The sequence below is a fragment of the Megalopta genalis genome, chromosome 2, assembly GCF_051020955.1.
Source record: "Megalopta genalis isolate 19385.01 chromosome 2, iyMegGena1_principal, whole genome shotgun sequence".
Lineage (NCBI taxonomy): Eukaryota > Metazoa > Arthropoda > Insecta > Hymenoptera > Halictidae > Megalopta > Megalopta genalis.
The window spans coordinates 39,266,780-39,287,665 of NC_135014.1; the positions used below are offsets into that span (position 1 = coordinate 39,266,780).

General features: G+C 30.1%; 2 protein-coding genes across 6 annotated transcripts in view; one reads left to right on the top strand and one right to left on the bottom strand.

The window, feature by feature from the left end:
- On the top strand, positions 1 to 19,708 carry LOC117219479 (monocarboxylate transporter 2). 3 transcript variants are annotated; one of them, XR_013032826.1, is made up of 11 exons: positions 1 to 102; positions 8,004 to 8,492; positions 9,698 to 9,824; positions 10,749 to 10,892; positions 11,809 to 11,936; positions 13,112 to 13,240; positions 14,059 to 14,344; positions 15,576 to 15,731; positions 16,062 to 16,253; positions 16,728 to 17,270; positions 19,382 to 19,708. XR_013032826.1 is itself a non-coding variant. In XM_033468655.2 (10 exons), exons 2-10 carry the CDS (start codon positions 8,409 to 8,411, stop codon positions 16,892 to 16,894), a joined length of 1,413 nt encoding a protein of 470 aa, XP_033324546.2. In that variant the 5' UTR covers positions 1 to 102; positions 8,004 to 8,408; the 3' UTR covers positions 16,895 to 18,347. The 3 variants fall into 3 exon arrangements, 2 of the variants coding, with proteins under 2 accessions (XP_033324546.2, XP_076375456.1); XM_033468655.2 differs by lacking the exon at positions 19,382 to 19,708 and having other exon boundaries at positions 16,728 to 18,347; XM_076519341.1 differs by lacking the exons at positions 1 to 102; positions 19,382 to 19,708 and having other exon boundaries at positions 5,587 to 8,492; positions 16,728 to 18,347.
- LOC117219475 (Na[+]-dependent inorganic phosphate cotransporter) overlaps positions 18,958 to 20,886 on the bottom strand; it is a 10,704-nt gene continuing 8,775 nt past the window's right edge. For all 3 annotated transcript variants that reach the window (XM_076519337.1, XM_076519338.1, XM_076519340.1), the window contains 2 exons: positions 20,263 to 20,637; positions 18,958 to 19,544 (listed from right to left, as the gene is read on the bottom strand). In XM_076519337.1, coding sequence (XP_076375452.1) covers positions 19,338 to 19,544; positions 20,263 to 20,637 — 582 coding nt within the window. In that variant the 3' untranslated portion in view covers positions 18,958 to 19,337. The remainder of the gene's footprint in view (positions 19,545 to 20,262; positions 20,638 to 20,886) is intronic.

Consider the following 20,886-nt stretch of genomic DNA (forward strand, 5'->3'; position numbering starts at 1 on the left):
GAGTATCGACTGACTACGGTGGAGAGCGGGTATTTTCGAACTCGAGTGTATAGTTTTCAACCTGGAACTGGACTGTGTTGTTCGTTGCCATCGCCACTCGCAGTGAGTCAACATTTGTGAACTTGACCGATACTCTAATTAAAGCAGAATTTATGCGAGACGTTCTTTGTTATTTTATACTTGAAACACAGAAGATTTGTCAACTGTAACGATATATTTTTCCAAAATTTCCGTTTGATAATTGTTGCAATTGGTGTGATGCAATTATTTGACATGTGAGGTATACTTGTATTCAGTTCTTGAATTTTTTACTTAGAAGCAGTGAATCTTCATGTAAATACAAATTTTGATGAACTTAATAAGATATATATATCTGCTATGTGTATATATGTATATAACATCCGCTATGTGTATAACAACCACTATCGAGTCATTAATTAATATGATAAAAACGTGTAACAGTATATGCGTGGATGTAATTTACGGGCATGTGCATTTGTCGCAGATTCATGTGAAAAATTATTATACTCCATTTTTATTATTGCTTTTAACGTGGCAATGTTCTGTTATACTTTTTAAATTTTGCTACTTAATCTTGCTTACAAACAAATATAACCATTACAATTTTAGATATGATTTTTTAATAGATTATTGCTGATACACATACAATGTATACAAGGAAAAAAAATTCTACTACGTGATTATTAAATATTTCTAAATATACTTTTATTAAATATTCCACAAATATTTAATTTGTGTAATATACAAATTATGTTTAAAAAGTTCTGTCTCCAAAATTAACCTAAATTGAAGTGTTTCATATCGTTTATAACTTTTAATTACGACTACACAGTGACATATATTATTAAATTTCGCCGATTTTTAATTCAAGATATTTTACAATGTTTCAGATATATTAAATCTGATTTCACAAAATACAGGTTCATACAAAAGTTCTGTCGTTCTTTCATTGAAAATGTTTCTTTAAAAGACATTTAGATAAGAGAAACATGTCTCATGAAAAATCAAGTAAACAATGCGAAAATTAATAGAAATTTCTTTGATTCTTTCTAAATTGTTATTAAACGGTTCATAATAAATACATCCCTTTGTTACATATTTTGGTGTAAAGACGTAACGTGTGTATAACACAATTTTCCATAGAACGTTCAAGAAATTGAGAACAAATACGTTATGAAGAATGTTATCGTTAGATAAGCCGTACAAGTAGATACACCTGTTTAAAGTGTGAATTGTAGGAACATGTGATTAACCACGACTTTACACATTTCCTATATAACCTTAAGGAACTGTAATTGTAAGTAAATATAGAAATCAATTGTGAATTAAACGTTTATAAATTGAAATGTTGGCATAGACACATCTAAATAATTTTTGACAGCAAATTCTTCACATTACTGTAGCCTAAATTTGAATCAGCTCGTTCTGCTTAGTCGCACGTTTAAAAAATCTTATAAACTAAGATGAAACAATCTTGAAAGTTTAGAATCTGAAACCATTCAAATTTGTCATAAGTATCCAATAAATACATTATAACGTCCTTTTGCGACTACACTTTTTATGCCATTTTGGGTCTCGTTGCGGCATTTCATTATTTTCTAACGTTGATCAAACAGAAGTCATTACAAGTAAATGTCGCCAGCGTAGTCTGTAGGCGAATTAACATTCTCAGTACTCAATTGCTGATAAGATTAACCAAGATACACTCACAACTTATCGATGTAATCAACAAAATATCCTACGGAACGTGTCATTATCAATTAACTGTGAATCTTGATGCATTTGTACTTTCTAAATATCTGAAAGAATCAGTTTAACAGAAAATGTTTAAGGAGCTAATGCAATAATATATTATTTCTAATTTATTGCAGCTGTGAATATAAAATATAACATGCTTTTCAATTTTTTAAATTTGTTTATAAAAATGCAACGTTGTGTAAACATCTGCAACTACGTACATGAATGTCGGAATAATATTATATGATGAAATAATCAAATTTCCGTAATGATTTGCATAATAAATTGGATGTCAAACTATTTTAGATTTAAAAATATCTTTTCGAAATAGAAATAAGGTGAAAGTAGAATACAAAAGAGAAATGTCACATTATCAAATAAATCAAAAGATTTTCTGTGCATAGAACAATTTCGAAATACAACCTAGTATTTAAGCAACCCTAATTGATTTATCAAAAATGTAGACAATCCAATATTAAAGTGTCTGTGATTTGCATTTTTAGCCTATTAACACAATTCGATAAGTGAATTAGGCTATTGAAGCTATCAGTATCAAAATCAATGTTTCACGCCAAGATAATACCAGAGACACGATGTCGACACTGTATTTATCACACTATTTTGTTAGAATTGTTACATCATTTTTTTAAGCCGTGCATAAAAGAGATGATACTGTATTCAGTTAATAACATAAATGACTGGCAACTTCCTCGAAGTAATTATTCGTGTAAACCATAATCGAAATAGAATTTAACTATCGCAATTATGTAAATGTGTATGTGTTTCTTTGCTATTAGCAATTCTTGTATTTCACTTCTTACACAAATTCCGGAAATTCACGGTTAATTGATATGGATGATGATTACAACTTATGATCGCTTGTTTCTAGAAGTGCAACAACTATCAATCGTAACGATTTAGCGTTACTACAACTACTGAGGCCTTTTCCATAAAAATGTATCTAATCCTACGTCATGTTGCAGATATTATGTAAAAACAGAGGTAATAAACAATTCAATAAAGTTAACGAATAATTTCCGGCCATACTGATTTTTTATCAAAAAGACAGGCAGTACAAGATTACGTAAAGATTACCTAATCTTTATTGAATTATTGATATTCTTAATATATAGATTGCGGATTTGTATGCATATTTTTAAAATGCAAAAAGACGTAAAAATTAAAAAAGTCTTATGGCACATTTATTGTTTTTTTACGATTAATCTTTTAGTTGAAAAAGGAAACTTTCTCTTAATTCTGATTTTTATAAAATGACGTACGAAAATTAGAAATTGCATAAATATCCACGGTCGACTGATAATAAAACAAAATTGTAACAATTGGTAGTTATTACTGACAAAGTAGTAATCAACGAAATATATATTTTTCCATCGATTTATAACATCATGCAATTATAATTATATCTTGTTTTATAAACGTCATTATACTTCTTCAATAAAAATCGATTCAAAGAATCCTTCTGATTTAATCTGACATTAGTAACTATGCGACGCGTAGATGAACAGAATGGAATGAAGTTATGTCACGAGGATCACAGCGTGATTCTGCACCTATGGATCGATAGAGATTTGATAAAAAAAAAGTTACTGCAATTTAAGAATCATTAGCTTAAAGTTTAAAGTCGAAATCAACTCCGACAATCTGAAACTATAGAATCACGTATTATTTACAGAACAGAATATCGAAGAATATTTAAAAAAAGAAGGTTAATACATTATTACAGACTCTATAAATATAAATTGTTATTTCTTTTAAACGCGATGGAGGTACGTCAATAAAATTGATACAAATCTCGGTATCACAAATGATACTAATTTTTCTTAACAAATCAATGTAAGAAGTAATTTAATTTACTTAATGAAATAAAAATTAAGAAAACTGTAAATTTATCATTTGTTTTTATCTCTTTTAACTAACCGTGTATGGTGTACACAATGATGTATTAGGATAAAAATTAATGCTTATATCTAGTCAAATAATTGCGTCACCCATATATGGGCATCAGTCAAGAAATTAAAACAAGAATAAATGTTCTAAATTTCGAAGAGATTCAATTTGTCAAACACAATCAGTAATTGGTCCATATACCCTTTAAAATGTACTGTAAGATTAGACATTGACTAACTCACAAAAAGAAGTAGGTATTATTAACATGTTGTAAATTAGTGTCATAAAGGAATTACGTAAAAATCAACGAAAAAAATCTTGAAGTTCTTGGACAAATACGTAGTTCGTTCTCTTTTGCTTACTTTAGACTCTAGGCATAGCGCGATGACGTGAATAAAACGCAAATAACATGAATAACGTAAATTGAAAATAGTCTTTATCTTGGTTAATGACATTTCAACTATCTAATCTATTTTGATTTTTGGAAACGTTGTAATGTGTACACATTTTTAATATACACCACTACTTAAAAGTATTAAAATAAATATTATAGTTCCCGCGAAACGAATTGCAAGTAGAAGTTCAAAATCTTTTATAATTATAGTTAGCACATTTATTAAAAAGATACTAAAGCATGTGGTACTATAGATCATTTCTAATATAAAAATATTGACTGTTCTAAACAGTTAAATATTTTTGAATCGGTGGTGTATTCAGAAATACATGTTATTATATATTCTGGAGGCATTCTAAAAATGTAATAGGAAAGTGACACATCAAGCAGCTATTATAAATATTAACATACAATTTTAAATACAGGAAATTATCCTTCTATGTACACGAGTACGCAATCAGTATATTCTGAATATTTAAAATAAACAACATTTTCATGACTAATTTAGAAAATTAAACTACTTTAGACGTTTTATTACTTTTTTGTTTCCTATGGATCTGAATCATTAAAGTGAACACCTGACTACTGCTATATACGAAGGAAAAAACAATCTGGGTTTCGTGGTCCGTAGATTTATGGATAACTGACCTTATCGAAAATTTGCAATAAGTTCTAAAAATAACAATATATCAATATAATACAGCAACTGCCAGTGGATTAACGACTTCATAAACATTTAATTTTCTATCGATTAAATATTAAATAAATCTGTGCATATTTGGATTTGCTCCTAAGTTAATGCTTAAATAATTGCTTCCATTTACAAATTAAAGGTTAAATATATTTATTATACAGATTATTCTAGGTAAATAAATATATTAAGAGCGAAGGAAAATATATTAAAAAATATTGATATTAAAACAATATGTGTTCAAAAATAACAGTGCTCCAAAATGATATTTATAAATATATTTTCGATAATTATTAATCATTCCACACTATCATTATAAAGAATTGTTAATTCTTAATTTTCAGAATTTATTTTACTTCACTTTTGTATCGACTTTTACTTACCGTCAAACCGACCGTTGATGAAATTATCAATTTTTATCTATATTTGACATTCTGCTGAACAGCTGTTGCAAGACAGGTATTCACGATCTGATCAGACACTCGAGACACATGCAGCGATTCGCATTAATATTCGGACACGATATTATTATAAGAATTATTGCTCCTTTTTATTGTTTATGATAGTATTATTGAATCATTTGTTTTCTCATATAATAAAGTACTTCTTATAGTAAGTAGAAACATAAATTTTGTTTACTTATCGCGCATGTTCTTCTGTATAATAAGCGATAAACAAGATTGTGACAAAATTTAACGTCGCAAAAATATTCGGACAGTGAATTAATTAAATTAATTTTATATGAAATTTTATATTTAAAATGAAAATCTTCTTAATCATGTTATCATAATATTAATATTTTGTCGATTGACTCTTTTGTTTTATTACTTCGTGTTATCGCTTGGGCATGTTACAGATGATTTTATTTAAATACTCCGTCGAAATCCGTTTCCATTCGTTTAACAAACGTTGTTTTATCTCTGTTGTTGTCCTTGTAGGTGTTGTACGAATCTGGTGGTCCAATTGATCCCATAAATTTTCAATCGGATTGGAGAGAATACAATACTTTTTGACAATTGTATAATAAATATTCCTGTACAGTTCTGGCCTTGTGTTTAGGATCATTGTCCTGATAGAACTTAAAACTGTACGTATACCCATATTTATAGCACTTGTAATTAAATTTTTTTTTTTAAATGTCCAAATACTTCATTTTGTCGATAATACCATCGATAAAAACTAGTTCACCTACACCTACGAGATATAACCCCACACTATTACATACCTATCACCGTGTTTCACAGTCGGTCTTAAATTTGAAATGTTTAATTCTGTATTTACTTTGCATCACACCATTTTTTGACTGTCGGATCCGTAAAGATTAAATTTGCTTTCATCCGAAAATATTACATCATTCCATCACCAGTTGTCTATAAAAATATTCTTTTGCAAAGCTCAATCTTTTCTTGCGATTTGCTTCATTTATGTATAGCTTTCTACGAGGAACTCTTTCGTTGAAATCATAAGTTTTTAATACCCGTCGCACTGTGTCGGGGTGTACCTTCTTTTCAGATTCTACAAACAACTCCTTTGTTAATTTTGTAGCATTTTGTCCAGAATCTGTCTTTATTTTTCTTATTATCTTGCGTTGGTCGCGAGAGTCTAATAATTTTGGACCACCTTTCTGAGGAATTTAATCGATTCAATCCTGACGAATGTATCGACATATAATATTTGCCACACTACTCTTGCTTATATTTATTAATTTGGCTATATCTCTGTATGATTTTCCCTTTTGCTTGTAATAAATAACCAATTGTCGGATTTCAAAAGACGTATTTCTTCCTTTTCGTCCCATTTTCACAAGTAAAACATCTGATATCACCAATACTTTCTGTGGTACCAAATTCTCACAACGAATTAGATGTTGTGTTTAAAAACAATGTGTGTTAGCAACGTCGTCAATGTAGTACGGTATCTTACTCTGGCATCTAAGATATTGTGTCCGAATATTTTTGCGACGTTAAATTTTGTCACAATCTTGTTTATCGCTTATTATACAAAAGAACATGTACAATAAATAAACAAAATTTATGTTTCTACTTACTTTAAGAAGTGCTTTATTATATGAGAAAACAATTGATTCAAGAATACTATCATAAACAATAAAAAGGAGCAATAATTCTTGTAATAATATCGTGTCCGAATATTAATGCGGGTCACTGTAAATACAACAATTTTGAACGTAGGGCAAATTGTTAACAAAGTATTCGTATACCTTTTAAAGCGGAATAACTTTTTCATAATTGAGCCAAGCGATCTAAATTGTTTTGGGATGTTAAAGGGATTAGTTTACTAGACAATGGCTAAAAAAATTTGTTTGGCGAAATTGCAATTCGTTGACGTAGTAAAAGAATCATAAAACAATGTTTTTTCAACTTTTTTATCTGAGTCAATAACGAAAATTGAAAAAATGCATTTTGTAGATTTAGATTTTTCTTTTAAATTAAATTATTTCGCATAACGTTATAAATAAATATAAAACAACTGTATTACACAACAAGTCAATATATTTATTTTCCTGAGGACTATTAGATATTACAAGTGAACGTGAGGAGAAAATTCCATCTTCGGAATTTTCACAATAATTATCACTGAATATTGATATGGTGGAAAGTCAGCGTTCTTTACTACGCGCCAGAAGGATGTCACGTTGTTGGGTAATTCTCGATAAATGCACGTTTAAATGCTTAACTCCTACAGTTTCGACATTTAACACCAGCAAGTTAAGTAAGCTAATTCATCGTGCACGTTGAATCAGCATCCGTTGGAAAAACATACTGCATTGATTAGAGTGAATCTTTTTGCACAAGTAATTGCGATAAGTGCTGCAAGTCATATTGCAGCTAATAATAAGAATGTAAATAAAATAAAATCGATTATTATTCATATAGCACTAGAAGAACCGATTAATCAAAACGATTCATTTCTTGTATACGAGTTACAAGTTAATTAAACCGTATATTTATCGCAACTCGCTAGGTAGAAGATTTTCATATTTTCAATCATTACAAGGCAATAAACATAGAATGCAAAATGTAGAATGTAAAAAACTTTTATATTCTCAATCATTGATACGCAGAATGTAAAATATAAAAGACTTGTATATTCGTAATCATTTTTAAATAATCACAGGATATGGAATATAAAAGAATTTCATATTTTCAATCATTACAGCAATCATACTTAAACATAAAAACAGAATATAGTAAATTAATTCTATGTGATAAGAGTGTACAATTTTCTATCTAGGTCAAAGTGGATCCAGTTCTCTACTGAACAGCTTTGCTGATCGGAAAACTACGAAAATTTTGGACGCCGGACGAATTTATGGATGATAAAACCAATATTGACAGTAGTGTAGATTCGCATGGACTGGAAGAACAAAGAGGGGCAGAAAAGAACGAAACGGTTTGCCGGCAAGTGACAGTGTCTCATCGGCCATAACCGAGGCAAGAAGCAAGGAAAACCGTCTATTGGTATAATGTATCGGTTTGTTAAGTAGTGAATGGAAACGCAAGTAATTAAACTATACCTTGCGCGCGATATATGATAGCGATAGCGAAATACGTTTCACGGGCAACCGACTTCTCTGTTGAAGTCTCATCAAATCGTTGATCAATCTGAATCTTATGTGGGACGATAGTGTCAACAAAGATGCCGAACGTTAAAGATATTAAGATGAAAGCACCTGACGGCGGATGGGGATGGTTTGTGTGCCTTGGTACCAGCTTAATAACGGTAATTATTATTTTTTTAATGAACGACAACAAATGAGGCTAAATAACCGTTTATTGGATGAATATTGGATATTTATTAGGAATCTGTGGATGGAGTAATATTTGTTTACACTATGAACTGGTTATTAGTTGTACATATTTACTATTTTGTTGAAAAAATATTGGAAGCAATTTACATTTACTTCTATGGAAACTTCTTCGAAATCTCAGATATTGTACAATTTCATAACGAGAACAATTTCAAGAACTAATTCAAAGAAATTGTAAAAGTTCATTGCAGAAGAATATGACAATGTTTGTTTACAATAATATCTTTCTTTTTACTGAAAATATTAAACATCTAACTGCGAATCGTTACTATCAGGTCGATCTATATTCGAAGGTAGAAATAGGTTATTCAAAGCCATGGCCGTTTATTATTCTTGCATTTGTTTGCACGTATTTTCGAGGTATACCTTGCATTCACAATCTTATGCAACTCTATCAAATCTAGAATTTTTGTATTTATTAAATTGTTGCAATTGTAATAATTGATGTATTAATCGATTCTTTACGATAAATATTCCAAGAACATGAATATTTAATCAACTATACAAGAGACATGAATTTTTAATCAACTCTATAAGAAACATGAAGTTTTAATCAACTGTATAAAACAATAATTAAAAGAATCATTTCAAATTCGAAAACCATTTGGAATAAATTAACTTAATAATACTTAAAAATAATTTCTTTTCCAAAGGTGTTTAATAAAATAAAACATACATTATTACAGGAACATGTACATTATTAACAAAGAAAATTTATACAATTATATATTTTCATTGAAAAAACGGTCTCAGAATCGTTTTTATTAAATTAAGTCAGAATTCGAGTGCATCATTTCTTAAAAAATGCCATGTCTAGATCTGTAGTATATAAATAAACGAGACATAATTATTTGTCATTGTTTAATTCCAGTAACGTCTTTACATTTCGTAACTATGATAAGAGATTTTTACGTGTCGACAAATCCACCTAATCTTATTAACCCAACACGTGTTATCACAACCAGTTGATTCAATATCTGTGCCTACAAAGTAAACTTTTTAATCATGCTTCTATCTTGAAAAAGGATATAAAATATCCACTTTCGTTTAATGAAGAAAATCGTTAATTTTACAATCAGCTGTAGATGAAATTGCAATAATTCTCTATTATTTTAAGCTTTCTTTAAGATCCTTGGATCCTTCATTTGGTCTCCTTTTTCATGAACCTTTGAAGAAATTAAATATCGACTCGACAGGTGCGTCGTTAATAATGAGCATCTTGGACGCCATTGTTAATTTTTCAGGTATGAAGCTGCTTTTTTACAATTTAAATAATGATGTTTAAGGCAACAATACAATTTCGCTGTATTGAACCGAAATAAACAAAATCCTTTTACAAGCAATCTAATCTTTTTTGTTTGTCTAGAAAATCTTCTATTTCGAAATATAACTTATCATAATTGAAAACGAAAAATATATATATTTTTTATGTTAAGGGTTCTACTATACGCGAAAGACTTTTAAATATTGCACTATAGATACAGTCTATTAGTTACTATAGTATTTTTCGATAAGAGATTTTTAAAATACTCTTGTACTCATATTAACCATTCACTTTGATCGTATATTACTTCAGATTTTGGATGCCTCATTTCGGAAAACAAATTACAACAACAGCAAAGTATTAGAAAAAGAAAGCATTGCTATGTTAGATAAAACTCATTATATTAATATACAATGTTTTATCAATTTTAGTAATTTACAAATTTGTTAAGAAAAAATACTGTATTTTTAATCATTTCGGTTCCAATTTTCCAAATTATTTTCGGCACAGAGAAAATGTATAGTTATAACTATTATAAGACATTTGAAAATAAATCCTATCTTCATATTGTTATTATCTTCAAGAGAAATGAAATGCTCTGAAATAATATGTAGTAGTAATTTTATTTCAACTCATACACTTTTACATTAAAGCTTTTGGTGTCTTTACAACATATAAAAAATCCAAACTCATCTACAATTAAGCTATTTCTTTATTTTATTCTATTTTATAGCAAACAAGTAATAACTGGTAATAACTGTCTTCTTTCTAAGAATTCCATAATGGCTTCCTTTTTTCATAATTAAAAAATAATAGTTGCTGCAATTACTATAAGCTACTCCATTAAATTTCATTTGTGAAAACTATATTTTAAGTCTAACAATGCGCTTTGCTTTTGTCACAGGTCTTTTCATAGGACCGCTGTTGAAGACATTTTCTTACAGAAAGGTTGCTTTCTTTGGATCTGTTCTAAGCTGCATTGGACTGATTCTTACATCGTGCGCTAATAGCATGATCCATATTATTTGTACTTACAGTATTATATCAGGTATGAAACGACAAGTGTATAATTATTGCAATAATTTGTTCATTATTTTCAAAAGTTTTTCATTGAAAATATGGGAAGTCAGTAGATTCTACAAACGTTAAGTTATTCATTAATTTATTATTTTAAGTTACAGTTAAATTTTTCCAACATTTTGTTGATACCTTATCTTATAAATTAATCCTTCAAATTAGTCAAAAATAAGTTCAATCGTTAGATTCGATTTCGTTTAGAGATCGTCGCAAGATTAATGAATGTCAGTGTATGTATTGTAATTCGCGCTTTAAATGAATATTACAATTCAATATATAATTCAACAGTGCAATACAATTTAATAATACAATACCATTCAATAATTCAACAGTAACGATTCAAATGAATCTTCAAAATCCTTTTGATTTACATACGAATAAAACTTACAGGTAATTGATGTGACCTAAAAGACGTACTATTTTATGTATGTAAGTACTAGGCAGTAAATTATATAGATAATTGCATTTGCGATTATAATTTACCAATTTCAATGGCTATGATCTTTTCTTAAAATTACGCCAATTTCTCATCAATGAATGAAAAAGGTATTTGAACATGAAGGAGATTGTGCAAATGATGTTTCATATATACTTTTGCCTAACAAACAGTATAGTGAAAAAAAACGTGTAGAAAAAAGATTTAGTTTAAAATATAATTCACAAAACTCGTTTACCATAAAGTATCGAATTTTATAAATTCCCATGTAACCAACAAAAAGCACACATTGATATGTTAATGTGTTCGGTATATACTTATCGCGAAGGCAATATTTCGCTGAAAATGAGCGTAACTTATCCACAAGCAAGTTATTTATTATTTAGCTATTAGAAACTCTTGTCTTGCATCGAATTCAATGCGTTTAATTTATTTTCGTGTTTTCCTACAGGTCTAGGAACCGGTCTTGCACTAGCTTCATCTTTTGTCGCATTAAACACGTTTTTCGATAAAAAACGGGGTCAAGCAGTCGGGTTTTCCATGGCGGGAACAACATTAGCTATGATGCTGGTACCACAGGTATGAAGTATTTACAAGCTTTGTCCCTCAAACATTTTTTTAACTCTGAATAACGTTAATCACTTTCGAATGTCTCACCGCATTCACGTTGTATAGTATGTTGCATATGTCAGAAAGTGCACAGCTGGAAAGGTATTGCATAATACATAAGTATAGATTCATAGATTGATGTACAGAAAATAACGAGAACAATGCAGACTTTTTTTTAGCAATTTTTATTTCACCTTTGTATCTTATTCGGTATGGACGCAAGATTGTAATTGTCTTATCGTTGACATGTTATCTAAAGGTCATGATTTTTCAAGAAACACATGCAATATACATTGAGCAATTTAAAATCTCGATTTGTCTAACTTTTAATACACGAATTCGCGTTTATACGTACATGTACAAACACGTATGCTTGGAAACAGAGCATGTGTATAATCTTAATTATTGACGCCAGTCGTTGACCCAGGCTCTTGTTAACATCGGTTGCAATTGTTTTACTGCGATCTTTAATATTTTGAGTGCTTTGTTACCAGGAAATGTACGTGTTTCGGTCATTTTTATAATCAGAATCAAAATTAAGTGATTGATATTTACTACGAGTTATTGTTTTTAACATTTTTAAATATTCGTTACTTCTGCTTGTAAAAAAAATTGTGCGACACTATTTTTGTAGGATATATAAATATAGATATTTATATAAATATATGTTGACTTTGACAATGTTTCTATTGTGTATAATTTCATGATGAAATTGATTTCAACTAGATCGTGGATCATTATGCAATACAAAAATTGTCTACATTAATTGTAAAAAACGGGTAATCAATTAAAAGTTTTTTTCTTTATTTAATGATCTTAACAAGATTAATTAAGCACATTTTAACTGTGCTATATTTCTGTTACTCATTTTTCTCATAAGTGCACAAAATTCGCAGTACAATCATAGCATTTAGTGTATACAGCTTCTTTACCATCAAGATGATAATTTATCAAATCATAAATGGGTTAAAATGACCTGACAAATTCGCAGTCTACTTATTAGTTTATTCTAGTTTAGTCTATTTGAGTTTATCCTCAAATAAAACGATGTTTATATATTATGTTACCCTCTAATAATATTACCATTACACTCATTAGTACAATTGGCATTAATATTGCCTAAAACAATTTATATCTATCGATAGCTAATACATGTTCTTCTGGATTCTTATGGATTCCAAGGAACCATGTTGATCGTCGGGGCGTGTGCACTGCATTCCGCAGTTGGTGCATGTCTATTACGACCACTAGATGATTCGGACCAGAGTATTCGGGTAATTATTTAATATTATTTAATATATTGATTAAAATTCCCAAAACAAATCCATAGAGGATTAGTTACAGTGAAATATTCATTACAACCTAATTAATAGAAAATCAGCGCATTTGTTCGATATACATTGTTATTTGTTGACGAGTGTTAAATAGTGTTTACTACACCTTAAATATTAAAAATTTGAACAAATACATGTATAATTGTGGTTTGCAGTTACGAAATTGCCTTTCTCTTAAATAATTTATTTGAAAGAAATATCTTGTAGAGTTTTCATTGTTTAGCATCACGAAGATATTGCAATAATTGTTACAAAATTTTAGCATGCGACAAATTGCTACACTGGAGGTTACTAACTTTCTTTTTTAACAAATTATACATCGAAAAGTGATTTCAAAAGAGGCTAGTACAGATTTTTCCCAAATTGAACAATATATAGTTCTTACAAATAAGTAAGGAAATTCAATTCAATTACGAATTTTTGAAGAACAGAAAACACCAAATTAGATTTTCAATACTTTTAGCGGCCAATTTTAAACAATTTGTAAAATTTGGATTGCTAATTTGATATTTCGCAAATAGATATCATCATTTGGACGTTTACGAAAGTATTTTGATTGTTCTCCACAAATCAATTCGCAACCGCGTACGAATTTATAGTTTTCTGAAACAATTTACAATTGAAATAATCATTGCAGTTTTCAAAAACTAACTTAAATAAGTAAAATCCAGAAGCCGGTAACGATCTACTACGTTAGTTTTTTTAAAGAGAAACAGTTTTAAAGACAATTAGTCATCATCGAACTTCATCTTTGACAGATCGCTAAGAAACCAACCGAAAGTGATACGTTATTAAACAAAAATGGCGGAAAAGTGTTGGAAGAAATAGAGGCTGACAGTGATCCACCGAAAGATGACAGTCTGATAAAGGACGAAACGAAAGGCGAGCAAAAGGACGAGTCATATTTCGACAAAATAAAGGAAACCTTGGATCTGGATCTTCTTAAGAATGGCGTCTATCTGAACGTCATTATCGGGTTGAGTCTGTATTACGTGGCTGAATCGAATTTTAAACTGATGACTCCGTTCTTCCTAACTAGTATAGGTATGCAACGTTTCTTGATTAACGAACTAGTACCGTAACGAAGGATGTTAGTAAAACATAACGAGTTTCTGACGAGCACCATCACGAATGCTCATTCTTGAAGAAAGATAATGCAAAAACAATGGACAGAATCATTCTAATAATTAATATCCTGAAGTAATTAATGAGTGTACGATGCACAAAGCTTATTCCTCGGACATTTTACTGAACATAACGTCTATTAACTTTTATGAATGCTGCGTACATTTTCTGAATAATAAAAAGAACGAAAGAACCTCGACATGTCCATCTAATATCCTCGCTACGGCACATAGTGGAACGAAATCCGAAAAAACGCGACGAATGGTCAAAAATCGATTGTAAAATTTTCTCGTGCATACATGTCGTAACTGTTTTGGAACATTTATTTTGCAATTGCATATAGGAATATGCGTTTATGTACAGTCATTATCACAATGATCGCAAAATATGAAGTATGATCACTTTTGTTGGAGAACGATTTTTATTTTCATTCAATGAAACGTCAAAGTAAACAACGAAAAGTAATAGCGATCGGTGTGCATTGCTCGTAAAAGTGAGATCAAATTCATTTAGATTTTATAAAGTATTTATTATAAAATTTGTTCCGATAATGTAATTTATATATATAGAATCGTAAAATAAAAACCGGTCATTCTAGTGTTAATTACGTGTTGAAAATTGGTGCAAGGAATCATAAATAAATGGTTTCATGTAGAGAAACAGTTCTTAATTTAAATTTCGTTTTAACAATTTATTAAAATTACGAGTTCTAGCTAAAGTTTATTGTAATTTAAATTTCTTAGTCTAGAATCTAGAGACTTTACACCCCAGACTCCAAACACAAAAGGCTCAGTTCCCGTATTATTAACGTTTTCTACCAATTTGGTGCAGTTAATGAAATTACAATGACTAAAAAGTAATTAAAATAAGATTGATAAGAAATAATTAGCTGATCAGATAGTTTCCAAAAATGATTGACAATTGAAGTTGTGTGTGTCACTTCTCAAGCCTCTGCACAATACGTATTCGAAGTTTTCACAGATCAATCTTTGCGAACAGTTTCCAAATGAAAACGTCAATATCAATAACGATACATCAGTGTTACAATCGATTTTTCGACGGTTGATCGCGTTTTTTCGGGTTTCGTTCCACCGTGCGACATTGTTTAGGACTGCGGAAAGACACCTCGAAGGAACTTAACGGTCGATAGGAATGTCAAACCTGGAAGTCGCCACTTGCTTGTCAATAACCGCATTCACCGACATTCTTGCCCGAATCCTCCTGCCGACCATCTTCGACAGATTAGGATTCAAGAAGAGATCCGTATTTTGGGTGTTCTGTCTCTTCGTTGGCATTGGACGGTCTCGTAAGTGTACTACTCTTTAATGTTACTTGAACAATGTACATGGTGTACCATATTACAATGAAACAATTGGTTTATATATAATCATGGACACAAAATGACAGTTATTTGAAAAATAACTAGATAAACTAAGACTAGATAAGATACTACTAAGATAAACTATAACTTGATAAAAGAAATTGTATTTTATAATGACTTGAAAATAATGCAACAATGTTTATAAATTTTTTAAGTATCTTTACTATTTTGTATTCGATCGACTTATTTTTGTCGTATGTTCATAAAATAATATTGATTAGCACTAATTTTAATACATTTTTGTTGTTTGTTTAGTCATGGTAATTCAATCCAAAGGATTGTGGTTGATAGTGACCTTCGTAGTGATTGGGTTCTTACGTGGTGCTACTTTGGTCAATCTAAACCTAAGCGTTTCCGAATGCTGTTCTTTGAAGAAGCTGCCGAGCGCTTTTGGAATGTTCATGGTGGCCAAAGGCATATTCGTCATAATCATGAGTCCGCTAATTGGTACGGCAAAATGACGATAATGTTGTTCCATAATTTCAGCATTTTCGTATGAAGTCTGATATGCAAAGCCTTTCACTGATTTCATTATGTATAATATTACGCACTGAATAATATGAAACCGAATTAATTTAGAGTCAGTGGATATAATCTGAAGTCAATAGAAACTGTGGACATGTTGATATTTAATGTTTCTTTGATCATTAAAAGCCTACATTTATATTGGATTACCTAAATGCAAAATAATGAATGCTATTAATATTTTAATATCTAATTTTTTTATGTACTCTTTTGTGACTGACAGTAAGTTTCTTTTTTTATTTCATTCGTTTACAATCAATTGTAAGTAAGACATATTCAACGGACTAGGATAAGCGAAAGGTTTTGCCTGTTAAATTGATCTTTCAAAATCATGATTAAATGTTAAACACAATTAACACCGAATAGTTTGTTTTAACAATTATTATCTTTTCGTAGGATACATCAGAGATGTCAGCGAAAGCTATGCGATATGTATACATGTCATGACCTTGATGATATTCATTACATTTATTGCGTGGAGTTTGGAATACATTTATGATGCATTTAGGAGGAGGAGATCCTTTAAGGATCGTGTTAAGAGTGCGAAAACAGAAGCGATATAAGTGTCAAATACATATAAATTGTAACATCATCCTTTATGATCGCAAGAAAAAAATATTTTACATACACATTTAAAAGATGTTCCACACATAAGCGATCAAACGTTGATATTATGTTCTATGAGAAACAATAACAAAACGCTGTTACACAAACCAGAAATGCATTTAATAAACAGTGTGGACGATTGATACTGTAATCGCTGCATTCTTGTGACGAAGTATTTCCAAAATATTTCGATAGAACATACACATTTGATAGTTCAACGCATCAACAACTCATCGTACACTCTACTGCACTTGTCGCAATGATATTTTTATCAACATGAATGTATAATAATAAGATAGTCTTGAAAAATAATTAAAGAAAAACAGAGTAAACGTAAGTAATATGGATCATCTGATTTCAAATGCTTGGCAAGAATAGAGAAATTTTATCTGTATAATGAAATTTATGATACAGGATTTCTGAACTAATGTACTTATTGTATAATACAATTCGAAAGTGTCATGAAGCTGCTGTGGCTTTTACTACAATAGTATCGGAATAATAATCACATTTACAAAGTAAAATTGTTACAATTTCAAATAAATATAGCGTAACCAAGTTCCATTATCAATTATAAATAAATAAGATGCATTTATTTGACGAAGAAACATAGAAATACATTCTTGCAAAGAATATTTCAAAATATGAATAGCTTTATGAAAATTTCAGAACGTTATTATTTTTTTCGAATATACAGTACAATAGTTCGTGACTTTTCTTGCCAGACTGCGGATTTTGCGCATTTAAGATCAAAATGGAATGGTGAAAGTTGAAATAGTGAAAAATTGTTGATATACGGTTGGTGTTGAATGTATTTGTACAGCTTTTAAAACAAAACGAGACCTACAAAACGCATTTTTTAAATTTTCGTGGTAGGCTCGGATAAAAAAGTTGAAAAAACATCATTTTTTAATTCTTTTATCATCCCAACCAATCGCAATTTTCGAAAACATATTTAAGGCATTGTCTAATAAACTTCTACCATCCCAAAAAATTCAGATCGCTTGGTCCAATTATGAAAAAGTTATTCAGTTTTGAAAAGTGTACGCATATTTTGTACTCAACTTACTAAAAATTATTTATGAAAGAAAGGAATTTGATGCCTATATCTTGCGATTGATGCAAACTATTGCATAAAAATCCCTAGTCTACTTATTACTGTCAGTACTTATTGAACACATCATATTTAGTGAATATTCTGTAACTCGGGCAAAAAATAACGAGTTGTAACAGTTTTAGATGTAAACATTGATATTTATAACTATTGTGTCTTTCGGTTATACTTTCAAAAATTATGTTACCTACGTTTCTACTGTTAATTATGATGTTCTTATGTGTTGCTTTTTAAATTGGGTAAAAATTGTATTAATTCTTTATTAAATATAAACAAATTTAGTGATATACAAATTATTCCGGATTATGGTGCTATAATTTCTATTAAAATTAATTAAAAAAATTTTAATATCACCGTCTTTGAAAAAGTTCGTTAGAAAGTTAAGAAAACCACTTGTATAGTTTTCACAATTAATATCTAATCTAAAATTGGAAATTTCACTTTTTTTAGTAAATTAAATTTTTCTAGAAATGAGGATAATGAAAATCAGATTCGAAAGCGAAGAATTCAAATCTTTAACAATATTGATAATGGTACGCAAAATATCTATTATTTATTGTACAAAAGGCTACATTTGAACATGTACTATTTGTGATTCAGTCTACCAGTTATAAGTAGTGCTCGATTACTTTTGATTGCGAAACTTGGTCTCGTTTTGTTATAGCAAACGTCATTTATACATACAAAATCTTCTGTTAATCTATGTAAATTCAAAATGGTAATCATTAATAACACCACATTTCTATGTATACATATATGACACATTAAGAGACTGTAATGTGTAACATAATATTATACACAAAATCAATTTATAAGCGGCTCGAGTTTAAACGCACATTAGGACTTCATATTCTGTACCAATTATAACTCTTTGGAAATTGATCGATCAGGAAAAATAACAAATCATTTAATTCCCTTCTTTTTACTATTTCGTTGTAAAACTTTTGATACAAATAAAATCAATCGTGAGTTATTAGAAACATAATTAAACTTTTTACAATGAATATAATGTCGTTAATACTGGGAAACATCGCTACGTATTTAAGTACAATCTGAAATACTACGAGCTGCAAATGCATTATGTGATGACATTTTGTTTCATTAAAATAACAAAGTTGACAAAAGCTCTGTCAATTCTCAATACAATTAATAAAAATAGCTAAGTTCACTGAATCTTATAAAGATATCCTTTAAACATGTGTTCATTATCTTGTTGAATGTTTTCGGCTTCACTTTTCACCGGTTTTACTTATGATTTACATTTGATAAATTACACTACGAAGAATTCAAGTCCGTGAATTTCCACCTTTTCTCATTTTACCTTTTTCAGTGCCTGTTAATTTCTGCATTTCTTGACCTCCTTCGACACCTGGATTTTCATGACTGTTCCATGATTGTTCCTTCGAGGTTCCAAATATTAAATATATAACACACCCTACGATGGAATTCGCAGCAGCTATAAGGAAGACAATGCGCCACTGCGATACATTTTGCTGCAACCAGATATAAAAATTGAATAATTTGTACAATCCCATTTTGTCGTTAGAAACGGTGTAATACTTCCAATTAAATGCGTGTCTTTTGTGTAAATATTCAAAATTAATATAACTTTAACCCTTTTAGTGTCGGCTACAATAAAAAAATATAGTAGAAGAAATATCTGCCTTCTATGTTATTTTTATGCCAGTTAAATTATATTACTTATATTTACGTTATATTCGTATTACTAATCACATAAATCATAAAACCGTGCTTTCGGCACGGAGCACCTCAGGCGCGTGTGTCTGTTGCTTTATATGTGTGTGTAGGTGAGTAGTGTTTGTTTGTGTGTTAGGCGATCATCATCGTGTTGTGTGCTGGTTAATTCCGAGCCCTAGTCTAGACACAGAAATTCCTTCTAAATGTAGGCACAGAAATGTCTACATTTTATTTTTCGTATGTAAATACGATATTATTATATGTTACATGTATCCAACGAAATAAAATATTATTGCGTTATGTAAGTGCATATAAAAGAAGATAAAAGGAAATAAAAATTCAGAAATCACGGCACAAACATTATTCTGAAAATTGTTTACTAATTTCGTTTATCAGAGAGCTATAGCCTATATCTCTAATAAAATATATTAAAATCACTTGGGTTCAACTCACACAGGTTTTGCACGGAAAACGCTAATTATTAAATAATAGAATAAATCTAATCTCACTTACATTTTTGTACGTCAAAACCCCGACCACTGCTGGCGAGAGGAAGCCGCACCATATCACAATCATTCCGGCAAAACCAAGGAGAACGCTAGCGTAATTTGGACTGAGATCAACGAAGTTCGCTAAAGTAGAGGCTGACACTGCGCCATTGACCGTAGTTCCCGCCATCATGAAGATCACCGCGAAGGTAGGATGACATCCGCTGTACCCCAAAGCCAGGATAAAGATACCTTGCACGCCAGTGATGATGAACGTTGCCAGTTTTCGAACGTTCGTTAAGCTCATTCTCTTAGTGCGTGTTAACCAATCACTCATGATGGAGAAATAATAGGAGAAAACCATTCTGAGTATGTGCGGTGCTCCAGAAAGAATACCAGTCTACGACCAGAAGAAAAATAAAAATATCAGTTTATGTTGTAAAACCGTAATGAAATCGATACAATAATGCACACAGAACCGAACCGTGATTGAGAAATAATGAAGAGAAAAATAACTGTAGCAGAACTGATATATAGCCTGTTCCATAATTATGTTAACACCCGGAAAGGGGTGATTCCTGAGGTCATTTGAAGTAACTTTTTCCTTAGCGAAAGTGCAATCCGCTGCTTTGTTTACGAGTTATTAATA